Source organism: Propithecus coquereli, unplaced genomic scaffold (genome assembly GCF_000956105.1).
Source record: "Propithecus coquereli isolate 6110/MARCELLA unplaced genomic scaffold, Pcoq_1.0 Scaffold435, whole genome shotgun sequence".
Taxonomy (NCBI): domain Eukaryota; kingdom Metazoa; phylum Chordata; class Mammalia; order Primates; family Indriidae; genus Propithecus; species Propithecus coquereli.
Genome location: NW_012150119.1, coordinates 917516 through 937420, shown reverse-complemented (window position 1 = coordinate 937420; position 19905 = coordinate 917516). Strand labels below are relative to the sequence as shown.

Below are 19905 nucleotides of genomic sequence, written 5' to 3'. Positions count from 1 at the left end.
TGCAGTAACAGGAAAGTTGAGGCAGGAAATGTTTGTGGGTAGGCACGGGAATCAGGGGGTCTGGACCTAAGATGAAGCAAACACATTATAGTACTGGCAAGTTCACAAAAAGTTAGGGCCTCGATGTCCTCGTCAAACCAGCCTAAAGTTTTATCAAGTGCCAAATGAGATCAGCCTAGTTACAATTGATAGAGCAAATTATCACATGATATTAATCCATGGTCTATCTCAAGAAAAGTATCTAAATTGGGAAGGAAAACAAAACCACTTGGTGATCTCAGTGGTTTAATAGTAATAAAAGTGATAAGGCTTAAAACTCTTTAGGTACCTTTTAGCACTAAAGTTTCAAAGGTCCATGAAATCAGACTCAGAGGTATTATTAGCAATTCTTCCAAAATATAGTTATAAAACACCTACTTTAAGCCAGGAACTGTTTTAGATGCTAGCATTTTATTTAATATAATCAATTTAATATGAAGAAATTATATAAAATGCTTTAATAAACAAACAAGGGTAAAGCTATTAAAAGTCGGCTTGGCAAATTTAATAGATCAGCAGAAAATACTGAATTCAATTTTAATTTATGTGTGCTTGATCAGTTGACCTATAATTGAGCAATTAAAGAAATAAACAATAATTTTGCATGCTCATTGCCTCAACAGGCAAGGTACTTTTATGTCTTTTTGTCAATTACAGGAAAAACTTCTCCTGGGACAAACAAATACACAAAAATAAAAGGGTAAAAATCTTATCCACAGGCAACTTTAATATAGAAAAATTAGTTTGATTAATGATTTGAAGTGCTGAGCAAACACCGAAGAACTCTGAGTGGAAATTTCAGAAAATTCCAGCTCAACCTAGAATCAAGAAACACTATACTACCAGCTTATAGGGAAAAACAAAACAAAACCAAAAACCAACCATGCTCCAGTCCAACAATGACTAGAGCACGAGCTGCTTCTGCTCAGTGGAAGCACCTTGAAAAAAAGCCACACAAGAGTGGGACCTGTAATTAAGCAAGAGAGAGGGGGCGATTTTTTTTCCTTTTATTGTTTTTGCAAATCCACCACGGAGGTGGAGGAAGAGGGGAGTTAAGATTACAGATATTGAAATATAAATAAAGGCAGACACAATGAATGCGAGTTAAACTTTCACGAGGAACGAAAAATAAGCCTATGAATGCTCTTCACCTCAATAATATGTGGATGTGCTGAAGTAACACAAGCAGTTCCAGATGAGAAATCCATCAACAAACTTCCAATCACTAAAATGAAGGGGGCAGGGGAGTCAGTGGAAGTATTTTAAGCAACTGGGAGCCAGGGAGACTAAGTTTAAAGGAATGGGCTATCACGCAGTATATACTACTTCTACATTGCTATGCTTTATTAATTAGGTTGTTAGAATAACTAGAAGCGCCGGATACTTCATGTCTTCCATGCCACTCTAACCACTCAAATTATCCTATTAGCATTTTTAAAAAGAGTCAAGTGCATAATGGGTGTGCTTCTACTTTAAGGTTGCAAAGGGGTCAAAAAACTTGCAGTTCCTCTGAGCGGGCCTCCAGCTGAGAGAACTAGGGGGACCAGGGCGACCAGACAAGATGGGGATGGGGGCTGCCCAGTCGCTCCAGTCTCTAGGCAGTGATTTTTCTCGTCCAAGCTGGAAGTGTCCCTGGGGCGAGGAGCTAGCTGCGGGTCACCGAAGCCCCCGATCAAAGCTGGGCGCCCCCAACGCTCAGGGCTGCTCGGCCTCGGCCCAGCCGCGCAGCCTGCACCTCCGAAGCGGCCTCCTCCCCAGGACCCCGCAGACCCTCAGCCCCGCGCGCTGCCCACCCGACCCCGCCCGAATGCGCAGCCCCGGCCCAGCCCGCGCCAGACCCGCCTCCAGCCGCAAGTGACTACCTACCGCGCTCCAGCCCTTCAGCGAAGAGCTCCCTGACTACTCGCTAGGCAACCGCACCACCATAGAGCGGAGCGGAAAGAGCGGCTCCCCTGACTGCCGGAGGAAGCGGAAGAGTACCGGAAGTCGCAGGGCGGGTCAAAGGAGGCCCGGTCTCCGTAGCTCATGGCGGGCCAGTTACTAGTGCCTGGCCGAATTATGCGGCTTCCGGGTGTCCAACTTTGGCGTCCCTTGCCTCGTAGACTCGGGCTCTGGGGCCCGGCCCAGGGAACCGCGAGAGTCTTGCTGAGGCAATTCTGCGCGCGGCAAGAGGAGGTGTGGCGGGCCGTGGGGCTCGCTGGCAGGTGCCTGGGAAGCCGGCCCCTCAGCACGGCGATGCCACCACCCCCGGAGTCGTCGGGGCCGGAGCAGAAGGGCCACAGAGATCCCACGCACCCCTCGAAGCCCGGGGTGAGTGTATACCTGGAGCTCTTCCAGTGCTTGTCGGGGCTATCAACCAGCCCTCTGGCCTTCTCATCCCACTTGGTCATAACCTCGGAAACTACTCGGCCTGGCCTAAAATTGCCTTCAGTGCGGCGGGCTTACCTGGGTCATAGACTCTCATCCTGCGCTTCCCCTGCTTTGCGGGTAGTCCCAGTCTTCCGGAGAGAACTTGAGAACCTACACTCTCTCTACGTGATTAGATACCCGGCCTTGGGTTTTATGTTAGCTTTTGCACCAGAAAAATAAAGTGAGCTTCAGGTTTTCTGAACCTCAAGTTTACAATGATTGCGAAGTCAGAGCACTTTATAATTCCTGGCACTGGAACCCCCTGCAGATATTCCGTGTATACGTTGAAATTGAAACAAAAAGTGGATTTTAGTTACATATGGATATGCCTTTTTCTTGGGTTTCTCTTGAGTTCTAGTTCTGACCCCAGAAGAACTTAAGAGCCACTCCCCTCTAATGATAAGTAAGAGAAGTGGGTTTTCGAAGCTGGGGGAAGTTTAATGAGTTAGGCCTAGATGGCCAACATCTTCCTTTTTGGGGATTTGCAAGAGTACAAAGAAATAATTGATGTAATTTGCAAGAAGCTCCACTTTTAGATGCCTCTTCTACTTTGAGTTTGTTACTTCTCAAAGCCAGAATTAGGTTAACCTTCTCCACGTTATTTATTTATTTATTTATAATAATAAATAAGCTTCTTTGGGTGTTTTTTCACATGAAAAGAAACTGACTTAGGAACTTTCCCCTGGAAATGAGTGCTTTTGTGATTGTCTATATTCAGATCCCAGAACTAATGCATCCACAGAAACTTTCAGTGTTTTCTCATCCCAGAAACATTTTGCTCATTTAATAAGATCATTGTCTGTGTATATAGATGTTAAAAACTAGTATGATAAATTTAGTATAGTTGAATGTTTGCATCTTACTAGGATTTTTATTTTTGAAATCTCTGCCCCGGTAGCCTGTTACCTGGAAGTCTTTAGCAATCACATTTGCTATTGGAGGAGCTTTATTGGCTGGAATGAAGTACTTCAAGAAAGAAAAGATGGAAAGTAAGTGGATATCATCTGGTCAGCTCTGAATAAAGCCCTTCCTGGCTATGTACTAGCATGTTTTTTGTTCTTAAACTTTTCATTTTGAAATAATTTTCAATTTATGGAAGAGTTGCAAAGATGGCATAGAGAGTTCTCATATACCTTTCACCCAGCTTCTCCTAATGTTAACTCCTACTTTGTTGCACATTTAGCAGAACTAAAAAATTAAAATTAGCACTAAACTACAGAGTTTATTTGGATTTCACCTGTTTTTCCATCAATGTCTTGTGTCGGTTCCAAGATGCAACCTAGGATACACTGCCTAACAATACTAAAAGACTTTTGTGGACAGATTTGCATGTGGACAAGGTGAAGTTTGGAGGGTACAAAGATGACAGAGATGCAGTCCAGCCCTTGAGGTGCATATGACAGGGTAAGACACAGACGTAAAGGATTCACTAGATAAGGTTCTGCCAGGCCAGAGAGAAGCTTAGGATACTCTTTGAGCCAAAGGAAGACCCAATCTTAGGATTGGAGAAGACTTCCTAGGGATCGGGCATGGGAACAGTGTGAGTGAATACTGCAAACCACTGGGTATCAGCAGAGGGAGAGGCCAGCGGCTGACCATGGATGAGGGGAAGATAGAGCCTGGTCAGAGAATGCCAGGAACTGCTCTGAATTAGAATCTTGAAACGTTTATTTTCATAAGAACTTTATATTTTTCATAAGAACTTTATATTTTAGTGAATATTCTAGGACTTTTAAGATTTGGTTGAGAAATTTTTGGTAAATCTTTAAAGTATTGCCTAAATTTTTCTAAACTTTAGAGTCTCCTTTGATGACATTATACAGAAGGTAATGTTTAAAGCTGGGAGTGAGAATTTATAGGCTTTAGGATATAACTTAGCAATATAAGTTCCATACTGAAATATATGACGTTATTGGCATAACAAGAATATTGATAAGATTTTCATATTCCAATAAGTAATAAGTTCCTTTAGTTTTACAAAGAAATAAAACTGGAAAACTAAGAAAATAGTGGCAGAGAAAATTCTAGAATATATAAGCTTCTTTGACTTCAGTTTGGAATTTCAAATGCAATGTTAACATTTGTTTTATTACAAAATTTTATTATGAGGCCAGGCATGGTGGCTCACACCTGTAATCCCAGCGCTTTGGGAGTCCAGGGTGGGACGATTGCTTGAGGCCAGGAGTTAGACCAGCCTGGGCAACATAGCAAGACCCCATCTCTAAAAAAAATTTTAAAAATTAACCAGGTTTGGAACCTGTAGTTCCAGCTGCTCAGGAGGATCTCGTAAGCCCAGGAATTCGAGGCTGCAGTGAGCTATAACTGGGCTACTGCACTCCAGCCTGGATGACAGAGCAAGACCTTGTCTCTTAAAAAAAAAAATTATGAAATAATCTTAGAAGTGATACTAAATAATTTAAGAGTGTTTGCTGACAGGAAGTCTCATCATCTCTGAATACTTTATGGTATATTTCCTACAAACAAGGACGTTCTCCAACATAACCACAACATAACCATTAAAATCAGAAAATTAATGTTGATATGTTACTACTTTTTAATCTTTAGACAGTTGTCAAGTTTTAAATACAGTTCAGTCTTCAAGTTTTGCTACTTGGTGTTCTTTATAGCAAAAGGATCCAGTTCAAAACCACAGCTTGTACCTAATTGTCTCTTTAGTCTCCTTCAATTTGTAACTGTTTCCCAGGCTTTCATGAATGACCTTGACAACTATGAAAGGTTACAGGCCAGTTATTTTGTAGAATGTCCCTTAGTTTGCATTTGATGTTCTCCGTGATTAGATTAAAGTTGTGCACCTTTGGCAGAAATATCACAAGAGCGATGTTGTATTCTCATTGCATCTAGTCAGGAACCACATAGTATCAGTTGGCTCATTACTGATAATGTTCAGTTTGATCACTTTATTAAGCTGGTGTGTCTAATAGGTTTTTCTACTGAAAAGTTACTCCTTTGTGTAATTAATATGTATTTTGTGATGTGTATTTACATATTCTATTCCTCATCAAACTATTTATATCTTTGGACTTATGGTTTCCTATATATTCATTGAATTTTAATCCATAATCTCTTTATTTTGATGTTAAAATTGTTCCACATTGACCAGTGGGAGCCCCTTCGAGCAAGCTTCAGTGTCTTTTTGACATCCAATGTTCTTTGAGTTCTGCTTTCCTTCTGCTGCAAGAGGCTCCAGGCTTATCTTGTACTTTCTCTGCCCTAGCCCTTTATTTAGCCATTTCTCCAAAAAGCTGTTTCTTTTTAGTAGAGAATGGTATTTAGAAGTCAGGTTGTGGGCTCATTGCTCTTAGGGTATGTCTGCTCCTGGATCCTCTCAGTGGACAGAGATAGGAAATAGATGTATGTATTTACATCTGTATTTATTTTGTATCTCTCTATATAGAAACCGTAAGCTCACACTAGTACCTCCAGTGTCATTGCAGTACTTCAGGATTCATTCTAGTTTTCCCCTTCTCCATTGTTGACTTTCCTTTTGTAACCTTATCTTTAATGTATTTATCTCATCAATTCCCTGTATGTAACTAAGCCACTCACCACTGCTCCCTCCCCATGCAGCTGTTGTCCTCAGCGTGCTCAGGCTTGGGCTCCTCATGCCAGGCTGCCCACCTCAGCCTACCTGGGTTCAGACATTCTATTCTAGGCCACCGTGGCCCCACCCCCACCCCCAGCATGGCCACACTTCATGGCTTAGGACTGAATTGTTCTGAAAGAGAAAGAAATGTTTTTACCTCTTTTCCCTTTTCTCTCTTTTCTTACAGTGCTTACTACATACCATAGCATTTAATTTGGTTTTGTTTTATTGTTTTATGCTTATTTTTCTGAAAAGACTTTTTGAGCTTCTTGAAAACTGAAACTATTTTTCCACATTTTGTGCCTCCATAGTCATTATATAGTACTGACCATGTGTCAGGCATCTGTGTACCTCTGGTTAGACTGAATCTTTTTTTGGTGTGTATGTTTGTCTCTCTTGAAGAGCTAGAAAAGGAACGGCAGCGAAGCATCGGAAAGCCTTTACTTGGGGGACCATTTTCTCTCACAACTCATACTGGAGAACCTAAAACTGACAAGGACTACCTGGGTCAGTGGTTACTGATTTATTTTGGTTTCACTCATTGCCCTGATATCTGTCCAGAAGAACTAGAAAAAATGATTCAAGTCGTGGATGAAATAGGTAAGAAAGCCATCACTAACTATACAAAGTGTATGTTTACTTAATGTTACTACCTTTTTCACATTCTTGTATTATTACTGTTAGGTGGGATATTGTAATTACTTGGTTTGCAAGAGCATACGCTCTTGGCACTTGGCTTATTTATTGTTTTGATTCCTGTGACCTTATTCTCCACCACAGGAAATATAATTTGATGCTAAATGTTAGATCACTTAAAAATGTCAGTGTGGTCTGGGTCTCACTCAACTCTGCTTTTATGTCCTTTCCTGTATCATAGCCCTTTATCACTGACACTGCCGTTGCCTCTTCCCAGTGACTGTGGTGGTTAGTCTAGGAAATCTGTGGAATAGTACCGCAGTCAGTGGCATTTTATTAGTACCAATAAGAAGAAAGGATGCCTCCTTCTTAAAATGAATTGTTTCAGGATATTCAGTTCTTATTAATAGTTTACGTTGCCCTTGACATATGGTGGGAAGGGAAAAAATTACAAACATTGGATTGAATTAGGAAATGAGATAGCCACATGAAGTGATCTGGGGTAACAACATTTATGCACTGGTATTTGATAGGATATGTATCTGATTCCACCACAGATAATACTTCTGTATATGGATCTGCTCTTCTTAGAAGCCATCCCGCCCCCTTCCCTGTACTCTGCACCTGAGTGTTAAGATGTCCCTCTGTGTTTCCTTAAAACCTTGCTGTCACACTTACTTTACTCTCCTGTCATTGCTGATTTCCTTTGTCTTTTCCCTTAAGGTATGAATACTGACTAACTGGAACTTCCTTTCAGATGATATTCCATCTCTGCCAAATTTAACTCCGCTTTTCATCACCATTGACCCAGAGAGGGACACAAAAGAAACCATCGCAAATTATGTGAAAGGTATATCTTATTATACTTTACATCTATTTAGGTCTTACGGTTTTTGAAATATCAATTCATTTGAACCTCACAATGCCTTGTAAAATAGGACAAGTGGTGTTGTCACCAGTTTTACAGGTGAATAAGAGCATCCATGTACAAGTTTTTGTGTGGACACATGCTTTCATTTCTTTTGAGTAAGTACCTAGGATTGGAATGGCTAGATCATATAGTAGGTTTATGTTTAACTTTTTAAGTACTGACAAAATGTTTCCCAAAGTGGATGTACGTTTTTTGTGTTCCCACAAGCAGAATATTAGAGTTCCAGCTCCTCCCATCCCCACCATACTTGGTATGGTCAGTCTTTTTAATTTTGGCCACTCTAGTAGGTGTTTAGTAATATCTCATTATAGATGAAGCTCAAAATCGTTACTGTGGCTAATCAGTACGTAAATAAGAAACATAGAACAAATGAAAATTCTCCTTCATAACATATAAGTCAAATCCTTTTATGACTACTGGTAAAGATCTGGAGGGAATACTTTCTAACTATTTAAATCACATTCTTAATGTAGTTTTAAGAAAATATATATAGTTCTGAGATACACTAAAGTTGAAAAATATTATAAAACATGCTATAGTTTTTCATTGCACCATATGAGAAAAAAATTTGCTTTGCAGTTAAGTTCATACCAGATCAAAATATCTGTATCTTATTTCCTAGCAAATAATCCCAATACAGGTGTGAGATTCTACTATGAACTTCTGATAAAGGGCTGGACAGCTAATACTCATCATTCCAAAATAGCCATTATAACAAAGTTCAGGGCTAAAGGTAAAGCATTCATAGCCTGTTAAGTTTTTGGAATTTATGTAACTGAGCTGGTAGAAGTCACTTAAAACATCTGGATTCATCAGACTACTGAAATCATAGCCCAACATTTAACAGCAATTCCTTCTTCCAAAGGTGTAGAAGCCCATTTTTGTTCCTTGAGTAAACTCATTCTAAATTGAGAAATTGTTCAGGTTCTGAAAAGGCAGGATGGCTTGTCTTTCTTTTCTACTCTGTGAGTAAATGAAGAGAAAGGTGAATGAAACTTGACATAGCTGCACATCCAGACTTTTTTTTTTAACTGAATTGCTGAAATTGCAGTATTTTTCTAAATACCAACTTAAATTTTTTAAAAATCCCCCCAAAATGCAACTAGTAATGATTACATCATCAATCACTATATGTAAGTACTGTTGAAGAATATTAACATGAGGCTTTGATATTTCAGTTAGGTACAATGATTCAGATGTCTACTCATATGGAAATATTATGGTTTGGTTAATATGTGATAAAAATAATTGCCATAATAACACGTTTAAATTGAAGATTGTGTATAATCCACTGAGTTCATTAGTAAATGAGTATGCTTTTCCCCAAATTTCTGACAAACCTGCAAACTGTGGACATAAATTCTGTTTAAATATATATAATAAAAAACTCTGAACTTGAAGAATAAAATATAAACCCTTATAACCTTTGGTTAGGCAAAGATTTCTTACATGTCAAACCAGAAGAACTATATATAAAAGACAAAATTGACAAATTTGGACTTCATCAAAATTGAAAGCTGCTCTTTGAAAGACACTGTTAAGAGACTGAAATGACAAGCCGTGGACTGGCAGAAAATGTTTGCAAATCATGTACCTAACTTGTATCTAGAATATAAATAATGTATTAATCTATATACATATATATGCGAAAAGAAAGAACCCCATAAAAATGGGCAGAAGATGTGAACAGACACTTCATTAAAGCCATACAGATGGCAAATAAGAGCATGAAAAGATGCTTAACATTAATAGTCATTAGGAAAATCCACATTAAAACTATAATGAGGTATTACTAAATACCTACTAGAGTGGCCAAAATTAAAAAGACTGACCGTACCAAGTATGGTGGGGATGGGAGGAGCTGGAACTCTAATATTCTGCTTGTGGGAACACAAAAAACGTACATCCACTTTGGGAAACATTTTGTCAGTACTTAAAAAGTTAAACATACACCTACTATATGATCTAGCCATTCCAATCCTAGGTGCTTACTCAAAAGAAATGAAAGCATGTGTCCACACAAAAACTTGTACATGGATGCTCTTAGCAACTTTATCTGTGACAGCCAGTAAATAAGTGGGAAAAACCCAAATGTCTGTCGCTGGACCTATTTACAGTCCACTGATTTTCCACAGAGGCACAAAGGACATTTGCTGGGGAAAGAATAGCCTCTTCAATAAATGGTACTGGGAAAACTGGATATCCACATGCAGAATGAAACTAGACCCTTATCTGTCACCATATACAAAAGTCAGTTTAAAATGCACTGAAGACTAAGACCCGAAACTGTAAGACTATTAGAAGAAAACATAGGGGAAATGCTTCAGGACATTGGTCAGAGAAGATTTTGTGGATAAGGCCTTAAAAGCACAGATAACAGAGGCAAAAATAGACAGATGGTTTTATATAAAACTAAAAAGCTTCTGCACAGTAAAAGAAACAACAGAATGAAGAGACAACCTGCAGAATGGGAGAAAATATTTGCAAACTATTCATGTGACTAGGGATTAATATCAGAATATATAAGGAACTCAAACATCTCAACAGCAAAAACACAAATAATCCAATTAAAAATGAGCAAATGATCTGAATACACATTTCTCAAAAGAAGACATAAAAGTAACCAACGGATATATGAAAAAATGCTCAAAATCTCTTGTCAGAGAAATGTAAATCAAAACCACAATGAGGGCTGAGAAGCCAAAAGGAGTCTAGAAAGTTAGTCAGGGCTTTGGGTCTGGTTTCAGAATTTGGGGCTGTGTCCTAAGGCTAAAGGAGCCTTGGAAATTTGTATTTAACACGATATTGCAGTGTATGAGTTAAAACTGTTCAGCTGCAAGGAATAGAAATCATTTCAAAGCAGCTTAGGTAAAATGAGGGAATTTATTGTAAGTATTCACAGGAATTTGACAAATCCTATCTGTTGCTTATACTGCCTTGTGCATCTGCTTCATTAGTTTCTCTTTCTCTGTTTGAACCTTTAATTTCTCTACTTCTCCAAAAATAGGGTGGATGATAGCCACCCTACAGTCCTCAAGTTATAAGTTATGGTTCTATCTGGAGGACATTATGCTAAGTGAAATAAGCCAGGCAGAGAAAGACAAATACAGCATGGATCTCACTGATCTACTTATTCCTTCCTCATACACGGTTGGTAGGAATGTAGATTAGCGCAGACAATGGAGAACAGAATGGAGGTTCTTTAGTGTATCTCAGAACTACATTGAGAACTATGATTTTAAATAATTAGAAAGTATTCCTTCCAGATTTTTACTAATAATCATAAAAGGATTTGACTTAAATGTTATAAAAGAGAATTGTCATTTGTTCTGTGTGAATTATTTTCCTTTAAATCATAAAGAAATGTTTGGGGACTCACAGGAAGAAAGTGGTAATAGGACTGCTTTACAACTGATACTGTTTTTCGAAGTTGAGATGGTTGTTTTACTGGCTTCTTATTTTTCACTGTTTTTCTCATTTTTTATTTAGAATTTTCTCCCAAACTGATTGGCTTGACTGGCACAAAAGAAGAAATCGATCAAGTGGCCCGAGCATACAGAGTATATTATAGCCCTGGTCCCAAGGATGAAGATGAGGACTACATAGTAAGTAAATGTTCAGGTTTTAACCCATGTGCCCAGCTCCCAGATCCCAAATCTTCATATAGCTTTAAATGACTGGCTTCCAAGATGAAAGAAAACTTAAGATTGTTGCAAATTCCTGAGGAATTTTGGATATTTGAAAGGATAATAGAAGCGTATTTTTTAAATTTAAATTCACTATTTTCATAATTTAATTGCCTGTTTTTCTCTTCTAGTGACACATAAAATTATGGGGCAGTATAAAATCAGATACTTGGGTACCATGTTGGAAATAAAGAGGAGCCATCATTTTGGGGCAAGGCTTATTTTAGTTTAAAAAAAACATTGTATTGGTTCTCTGTGTCCCCAGTGAGGAGGTATAGGAAATTGCTCCTTTTGAGACGCAGTTTTAGGCCATGGGGAACTGTACTTTTCAGTTGAATGAGAATTTTGAAAAGCAAGAGAAAAGACAAAAACTATTCAAAGATAAACTTTTGAAAGATTTATTTGCATATCAATTATGTGCCTTGCACAGTTAGGTTTTTAATACATTCTTTTCAATGATAAGGAATAGGCATTCTATTAAGTTGTACTTCTGTAGCTCTTACATTAAAGAGCTATCTTCACGTTCATCAGCACTGCCCCAGGAGTCTTAGGCTAATGCCCAAGTTACTGTGTTTCTTTTCTTATCAGTGGTTTCACAGTGAAGCACCAACAAAGGGCATAAGGACCACCCCTGTCCACCCAGTTTCTTCTCAATGTAGACATTTTTCTCCTATCAGATTAAGAGTTGACATTATATCTTAGTGTGATCTTAGTTCTTTTCCCTCGTTTTTCTCTAATATTGTTTGGGCAAAGTAATTATCATAAGAGTCTTTCCAGCTGCAAAACTGGTTATGTGGAAAGAAAAATGTATGGGACCCTGAATCACTGATCTGCCAGCTCCCTGTGGCCTGTCCAAGGTGTGATGTGCGGAGGGGAACCTCTCACTGTGGTGCTTTGTCTCTACAGCCCACCATGGTTTCTCTGTCACCTTTGAACCTGGGACATACTGTGTGCCCCTGTAGCCTATGGCCTAAACTAAAAGCAGGCTTCTGGCCCCTTTGCCTCAGTTAAGCCCACGCAGCAATCTTATCTTCCAGGTCTGCTGCCTCATAGAATTAGGGAAACTTGGATTCCTTGGGAAAAACGACAAGAGAAAAATGAGCGTTTTTACTTAAGCCCTAACTCTAAAGAAATTAGAGGGACTCTCCTGTGGTTTCTTGCTACACAAGCAGCATGGGAAAGATGAGGGAAGAGCAGAGGGTCATGGTGGCCAAGAGAGGAAGCCATGGGAAAAGAACTTTTCAGACTTCTTTCCTTCTTCTATAGAGAGTTGTATTAACTGGTTTTGAGTTTAACTGGCGATGAGCTAATCAGTCTGACTTCCACCATTAAATGAGTTTTATTAAATCATTTAAACGTAATATAGTGCTAAACTAGGTAACCCTCCCTAGTCCTTTGCTTAGAGCCCATAGCTGTGAAATTAAAAAGAAATTTTGTAAATAAAACCAAACGGTCTCTTCAGTTCATATATGGTAAAAAAATACAAAAAGAAAATAATAACAGCCTATAAAACTTAAATTTAAGACATTCAGTTAAAGTGACAGGATATTTTGCTGAAACCAAAGTGATGCTCACCACAAGAATGGGATTTGGGTCAGACTGCTATCAGATGCACAGCTATATTTAACTGCCCCTCAGTGTTTTTCTGTTGAAAATACTTTGAAACCTTTGTGTAGCCTGCCTTGACGGGTTGGTGTTGACTTGGCAAGAATGTGTCATGTTCATGTTATCTGCCTATAACCAGCAGTGTACAGCTAGTGATATCAAACAAACCAAACATAGGCTGGGCACTGAAATTTGTACTCATAATGCAGATAATCCAGAATACGGATATTAATTTTTTTAATCTTACAAATTAAAATGCAAATATGTAATTATTATGGAGACTTTTTGGACCATCTAGAATACATGCTAGGCCCCATTTTGAGAAATACTGGTCTCCTACCATAAGAATTTGACCTTATGGTGAGAATCAGTGAGGAATTCATTGCTGTACATTTGCTAAATCAACCAGTAGGGGGAGACGCTCTCCAGCTTCTTAGGTTTTTCATTAGTATGACTTCTGTCCCTTGAGGTCACAGATTTTCATCCACAAGATGGTTTGGGAAACTTCTGTTAAGATTTAAGGACCTTCAAGGAGTGAGGGACTGCCTTAAAGGTTACCCTTGAGATGTAATGGATTGAGGTTTTCTGAATCTCAAACAGCAGTAACAAAAGGTAAGCTTCTGCCTTTTGAATGGAATCTTCAGACTGATAATGTGTGTAAACTGGACATGCCAAACATTTGGGATCCCATAGAAAACTATATTTGCACATTATTGCCTTATATATAATATTGCATTATTATATAAGTATTATAATAGAAAATGCTTTTGAAAAAAGAATACAAATGGCTTTCAAACCTAAGATGTTCAGTTTCATAATAAAAGAAATGTGAATTGTATAACAAGATGCCATTTTTCACCAATTCAGCAGTAGTCAGAAAGTTTGAAAATATATTGTCAAAATTGGAAAAATGGGAAATATACTGTTGAGTGAATTGAGAACAGGAGCTTCGTGCATTGTTGATAGGAATTAAACTGATACATACACACTCTTTAGAGGGCAACTTGGCAATTTCTCTCAACATTTAAAGTAAAATACTTTTTAGGTCAAAGATTCTACTTTTTGGAATTTGCAGCATTATTTGTAAAGAGAAAAGACTGAAAACCAACCGTTTTTTTAAAACACTATTATGTATGTACTAATATATAAAAATGTTCAGTATATTGTTAAATGAGAAAACAAGTACTGTATATTATTACTTGTGTATGAAAAGAAATAGGTGGTGATGGATATATATACACAGTAGGGAATGCAGAGAAGTTCTCTGGAAGAATAGAGAAGGGAACTGTTGGCAGTGGTCCCCTCCAAGGAGAAGAACTGAGGGAATCTGGGAGTCCAGAATGGGAGGAAGGCTTCCTTGTATATGTTTACTGGATATTCTTTTTTTTTTTTTTAATGTGCATATATTACCTTCTCAAAAAATAAAAAATTATACAAAAAAAAACTTGCACATTATAAAACAGTTGCTGCCCTCCAGTAGAATTAGAGATAGTGGCAACATGGTGGTAACACTTTGAAATTGGACAGATCCCAGATTTTAAGGTTAGATCTGGCACTTACTAATTATATAACTTACCCTTTCCAGCTTGTTGTGTCATTTGTAGAGGAGGATACCTGTCTCATGGCTAAGACGACACATGAAAAAACTTGTCAATAAATGCTAGTTTCTCTTTCTCTATACTTGGAAGATCTCTGTATTAGAATAAATGTAAATTTGCTTGGCTCACAACCCAAATGAGTATTGAGAAGTGACCACCAATAAGTTTGACAGAGAGAAAACAATATTTTTATTGTGTACTAGGAAGTAATTTATATTAAGAACACTCAGAAAATAGTCCCACATGCTGTAATTCTGTTTTTTAAGGAGAGAGAACAGAAAAGAAAGAATTGAGAAAAGGAAGAAATAGGGAGAAAGAGCAGTGTAAGCTGTAATGTAAGGCTTAAAGAGAGAACTGGAGACCTAATTCTGATTTCTGTATCAGATGGATGGAGAGAATAGATCCCCTGTCTTGCTCCTGTAGTAAATTATTTCACAACACATGAAATCACCAGCTGTTTGAGCTCTTGGTGTACATTCTTTCTTTATGTGGGTAGGCAAGTGGCACTTTCCATTTGCTAGCTTCTCATGAATGTGTGTATATAAAAAAATAATAACCTCACAGACATATAATGTGTGCTGGGGTATATTTGGGGAAGTAACTCTGGTTTGGTATGTGTGATCACATTCCTGTCTTTCTTTTTGTCTCGCCAAGTAGCAATCAAGCCTGCAATAAATTCCAAGGACTCTTAAGTGACAAATCTGCTTATTTAAAATTGGATTTTGTGGAAGCATCTAACTAAAAAAAATGATGACTAATCTAAATTTAAGTTAAGAACTTTGCCAGGAAAATGGATGATGCATTTAAGATGACTTCTTAGGGGTACAACAACTATGGTCCCTGAGGATTTGCTTTCTAGGCTTTGCTTCAGATAGGATTGCTCAGTGCAGTATATATAAAAATTTCCTAGGGGAGAAAAGCGTGTCCTTTCCGGTTTCTGTTTAAATTACTAATATCAGGACTAAATATTGTGTTAGAATTTATAGATCATTTAATTAAACCAGTGGTTAGTTTTCTGGTTTCCTCTCATAAAACATGGTAAGCAGAATTTAGGCAGTAATGAATGACAGCCAGTTCCTCCTAAAACATAAAGGAATACACCTGACAACTTACTAAAGAAAGTAATTTTTATCAACACTTTTAATTCCACGTGACATCTCTTTGTACTATGGTTTAGGGGTCAGATGAGACATTTACTCAAAGTGAAAGTATTTCCAAATAAGCGTTGCCGTTCCACAAGCACTGACGGTTTTGTGAAGGCCTGCAGCAGCCGTGTCTTAAAACGTGGATTCTTTTTCTCAGAAAGTGTGTGTGGATGAGTGTATGAAGGATTGAACCAAAAGAATTCCATGTTCTAGCTGATGTTATAAGTAATAGCCAGTGCAAATTTTTGGAACACAAAAGATTCTAGACAATCCTTCACTGTAAATGTGCTGTGATAAGCTTTGGCCCATTCCGTAAGTGATAGATGCTACAAAGGTTATTTAAGCATTAATGTAAAGTTCTCTTATCCTGTAGCATTTATTCAGTAAAATAAGCAGTTTATTTTGATAATAATCTTTTTGTTACACCCCCCCCCTTCTCTGCAGGTGGATCATACAATAATAATGTACTTGATTGGACCAGATGGTGAGTTTCTAGATTATTTTGGCCAGAACAAGAAGAATGCAGAAATAGCTGGGTCAATTGCTGCACACATGTGGGCACACAGGAAAAGGAGCTAGCCAAAGCAGCGTTGCCGGAAGCAGTATTCTCTTGCTAAAGAGGAAGGAAGCTTTGTCTCCCATAGGAGCCAATATATACATGCAACCTACAGAATGACCTTTGTACCATGAGAACATCTGGATGGGATGTTCAGCCAAAATGGATTCTTGGAAATGTAAAGATTACAACCTGAAGTCTTTCAAGTAGCTGCGGTGGGACCAGAAGACCAAACTAAAGTGCAGCCAGTGAAGAGCGGACCTGGTGGAAGGGCACAGCAGGGAGAGGCACAGCCAGTGCGTTTCCCCTCATGCACGGGCCCTCCAGGCAGCTCTGCTGCCTCTCCAGCATCTTGGACCCCTGCCATACAGGTTGTGGGACTGAGTTTTGTGGAAAAGAGTGTGATTTCCGTGGCGCTTTTGCTTTCCTCTTGAATTCTTTGCTCTCTGAGTTCTTGGTGGCTAATAACAGTCTAATTAGGTTCTCTACCATTCAAAGTTAATCTTTACACTTGAAAGCATAAGTTTAGTCTTCCTTGTTAATGAATATCACTGTCAGGTTTGCCATTGATTGCCCTGTCAGCAGATGTCAATTTGAACTAATGAAGAGAGCATCTATTTGGAGAAAACCTTTACTCCAGTTTTTCTAGGGGTCTTTGTCATGAGTTTTAGCTAAATGATGTGCCAAGTTTTCAATGACATGCCAAGTGGAAATAAGAGGGTATTAATCATGAGTGTAATATAGAGTACTTTTCTGCATATACGAGATTGCACTGCGTGTAAAATAAAGGTGATTGGGTTTTGCGACTCAAACAAGCATGACCTTTCTCAGGGGTGAGGAGTGGAGCGGGTGCCTAGATGGCAGCACACAGCTCTCAGGGCAGAGTCCCACAGACTCCGGTGGGCAGGTAGGTGGATGCTTGTTCAAATGCAGGTACCCAGGCCCGGAGCTAAATTCACTGAGTCTGGGGTGGGATGCAGAGACTTCCATTCATAACAGATATCACAGGTGACTCAGATGCTGGTGGTCCGGGGACCACACCTTTGAGAGTGTTTTGGGGGGAAATAATTTCACCCATCTTTTGGTGAGTCAGCGGAAAAAAAAAGATCGTTGAGTGATAGAATGAATCTTGGCTTTTGTTTCTAAATGTAACTGCCCTGCATATCGGGGCTTGACTATCACCTTTTCCACTTGAAGCTGTTGTCCTGGGGCAAAGTTCTCTGAAAACTTTTCAGTAAATCCTAAGATGCAGCAGGTATAATGCCTAGTCAGACAACAGATTCTTTTTATACATCAGTTGTTTTTACATGCATATGATATAAGCCTTTGGTTTTTAAATTCTCAATACTTATGTTAAACCTAATATAAGTATTTATATCAAAGTAACAATATGTGAAAAAGAAAAATTCTATAGCTGTTAGTGGCTGAATCATGTCCCCCAAAATTCATATGCCGAAGTCCTAATCTCAGTACTTTAGAATGTGATTGTATTTGGAGATAGAAACTTTGAAGAGGTAATTAAATTAAAATGAAGCTGTTAGCATGGGCCCTAAACCAATACGACTTGTGTTCTAAAAAAAAATAGGAGTTTAGGACACACGTATGCACAGTGAGGAGACCATATGAAGACAGAAAACAGCCATCTGCAAGCCAAGGAGAGGAATCTCCAGAAGAAACCAACCCTGTTGACACCTTGATTTTGTTTATTTTTGATTTGGAGTTGGGCGTGTTGAGATGTTGAAAGCTCTGTCATCAGGCTAGAGTGAAGTGGCATCATCATAGCTCACAGCAACCTCCAATTCCTGGGCCCAAGTGATCCTCCTGCCTCGGCCTCCCAAGTAGCTGGGGCTACAGGCACACGCCACCGTGCCCGCCTAATATTTTTATTTCTTGTAGAGACAGGATCACACTGTGTTGCCCAGGCTGCTCTCAAGCTCCTGGCCTCAAGCGATCTTCCCATGTCAGCCTCCCAAGGTGCTGGGATTACAGGCGTGAGCCACCACACTCAGCCTGACACCTTGATTTTGGCCCTCCAAGCTCCAGAACTGTGGAAGAAAATAAATGTCTTGTTTAAGCCACCCAATCTGTGGTATTTTGTTAAAGTAGTCCTAGTACACCAATACAATAGCCTGTTCCTTAATAAACAACTGCAAGATTTAGTTTATATAAACTGCTCAGAAATAGTTGGTTTGGAATTGGAATGACCTTCCTAGAAATCTTGTCAAATAAGTGAGGAGTTCGAGGCTGAAGTGAGCTATGATCCAGCCTGGGCAACAGAGTGAGCCCCTGTCTCAAAGAAAAGAAAAAGTGAAGAACTTACAAAAAACTAGTCTTTACTTAATAAGAGAAATTTTAAGTATCTGCAATGCCAGACATTTCAAAAGATAGTCTGTTTTAAGCCACCAAACATTTGTGCAGATCTCTTTGCAGCAGGCTTCCTCTTAGATAAAATTTGGTCTTCATTCTCAGCTGCTACAGGTTAGAGCCTGTGTAATGATCTAAGAAGGGAACAGCAGCTTTTGAAGAAACCTTTTATTTTCTTTTCACTCCTGTGTAAGTTTAAGGCTTAAAGTCAGGATGTTAGAAGCAGGGAAGGGGGCCTCAGAGTGATGTCTTCCAAGTCTCCCTATTTATGCATGCGAGGGGACAGTCCTAGAGAATTCAGGTGCAAAACTTGGGTCCCAGTTTCTAGTTACGTCCCTGCTTGTTCCACTGCTATAGTGTGCTTATGGTGACCACGTGAATCCAACCAAAACTGGGGGGGTTCCATGTGCCAGTGGGGCAGACTTCAATCATGAATCGGGAAATCAGAATCAAGGCTGCCTTGCAATGGAATGTGACTTGCAGATATTTACCGAGTGGGTTAGTGTCTTCACAAGACTCCAATAGAATTTGTATTTTAAGAAATGCCATTTGTTGATTTGAAAATTATAAGAATCCTGTCACTGCAGTAGGCATGAAAGTACTTAATGCATCTGGCTGTTCGTGAGGCAGCTGATAACTTACGTGTAAGAGCTGAGATTTCCTGCATACCAGTAAAACATTCATGGGAGTCAAGAGACTAACGTGAACTTAGTAAAATGATTTGAAATTGTAAATACATCTGTATACTTTAAAATAGCTTTTATCATTTTTTAAATTTAAGATTAAAAGAAATTAAAATTTTTGAATCATCTATAATCTCTTAAACAACTTTTTTTGTTGTTTTTATTCTACGTACAGCACAATTTGAATTCTTTGCTCTCTGAGTTCTTGGTGGCTAATAACAGTCTAATTAGGTTCTCTACCATTCAAAGTTAATCTTTACACTTGAAAGCATAAGTTTAGTCTTCCTTGTTAATGAATATCACTGTCAGGTTTGCCATTGATTGCCCTGTCAGCAGATGTCAATTTGAACTAATGAAGAGAGCATCTATTTGGAGAAAACCTTTACTCCAGTTTTTCTAGGGGTCTTTGTCATGAGTTTTAGCTAAATGATGTGCCAAGTTTTCAATGACATGCCAAGTGGAAATAAGAGGGTATTAATCATGAGTGTAATATAGAGTACTTTTCTGCATATACGAGATTGCACTGCGTGTAAAATAAAGGTGATTGGGTTTTGCGACTCAAACAAGCATGACCTTTCTCAGGGGTGAGGAGTGGAGCGGGTGCCTAGATGGCAGCACACAGCTCTCAGGGCAGAGTCCCACAGACTCC

At 38.8% G+C, this 19905-nt stretch overlaps 1 protein-coding gene across 1 annotated transcript; it reads left to right on the top strand.

Moving 5' to 3' along the window:
• Window positions 1-2019: 2019 nt before the first annotated feature.
• On the top strand, window positions 2020-17507 carry LOC105818081 (protein SCO1 homolog, mitochondrial). Its single transcript, XM_012653958.1, has 6 exons — window positions 2020-2349; window positions 3347-3437; window positions 6455-6652; window positions 7446-7538; window positions 11109-11224; window positions 16098-17507. The coding sequence occupies exons 1-6, from the start codon at window positions 2065-2067 to the stop codon at window positions 16230-16232; spliced, it is 918 nt and encodes a 305-aa protein (XP_012509412.1). The 5' UTR covers window positions 2020-2064; the 3' UTR covers window positions 16233-17507.
• Window positions 17508-19905: the final 2398 nt, after the last annotated feature.

Excerpts from the sequence above, each read along its gene's own strand:
- LOC105818081 (XM_012653958.1), top strand. The coding sequence starts at position 2,065 with ATGGCGGGCCAGTTACTAGTGCCTGGCCGAATTATGCGGCTTCCGGGT. Across the intron at positions 2,350-3,346 it reads CGCACCCCTCGAAGCCCGGG|CCTGTTACCTGGAAGTCTTT; the intron begins GTGAGTGTATAC and ends CTGCCCCGGTAG. Across the intron at positions 11,225-16,097 it reads ATGAAGATGAGGACTACATA|GTGGATCATACAATAATAAT; the intron begins GTAAGTAAATGT and ends CCTTCTCTGCAG.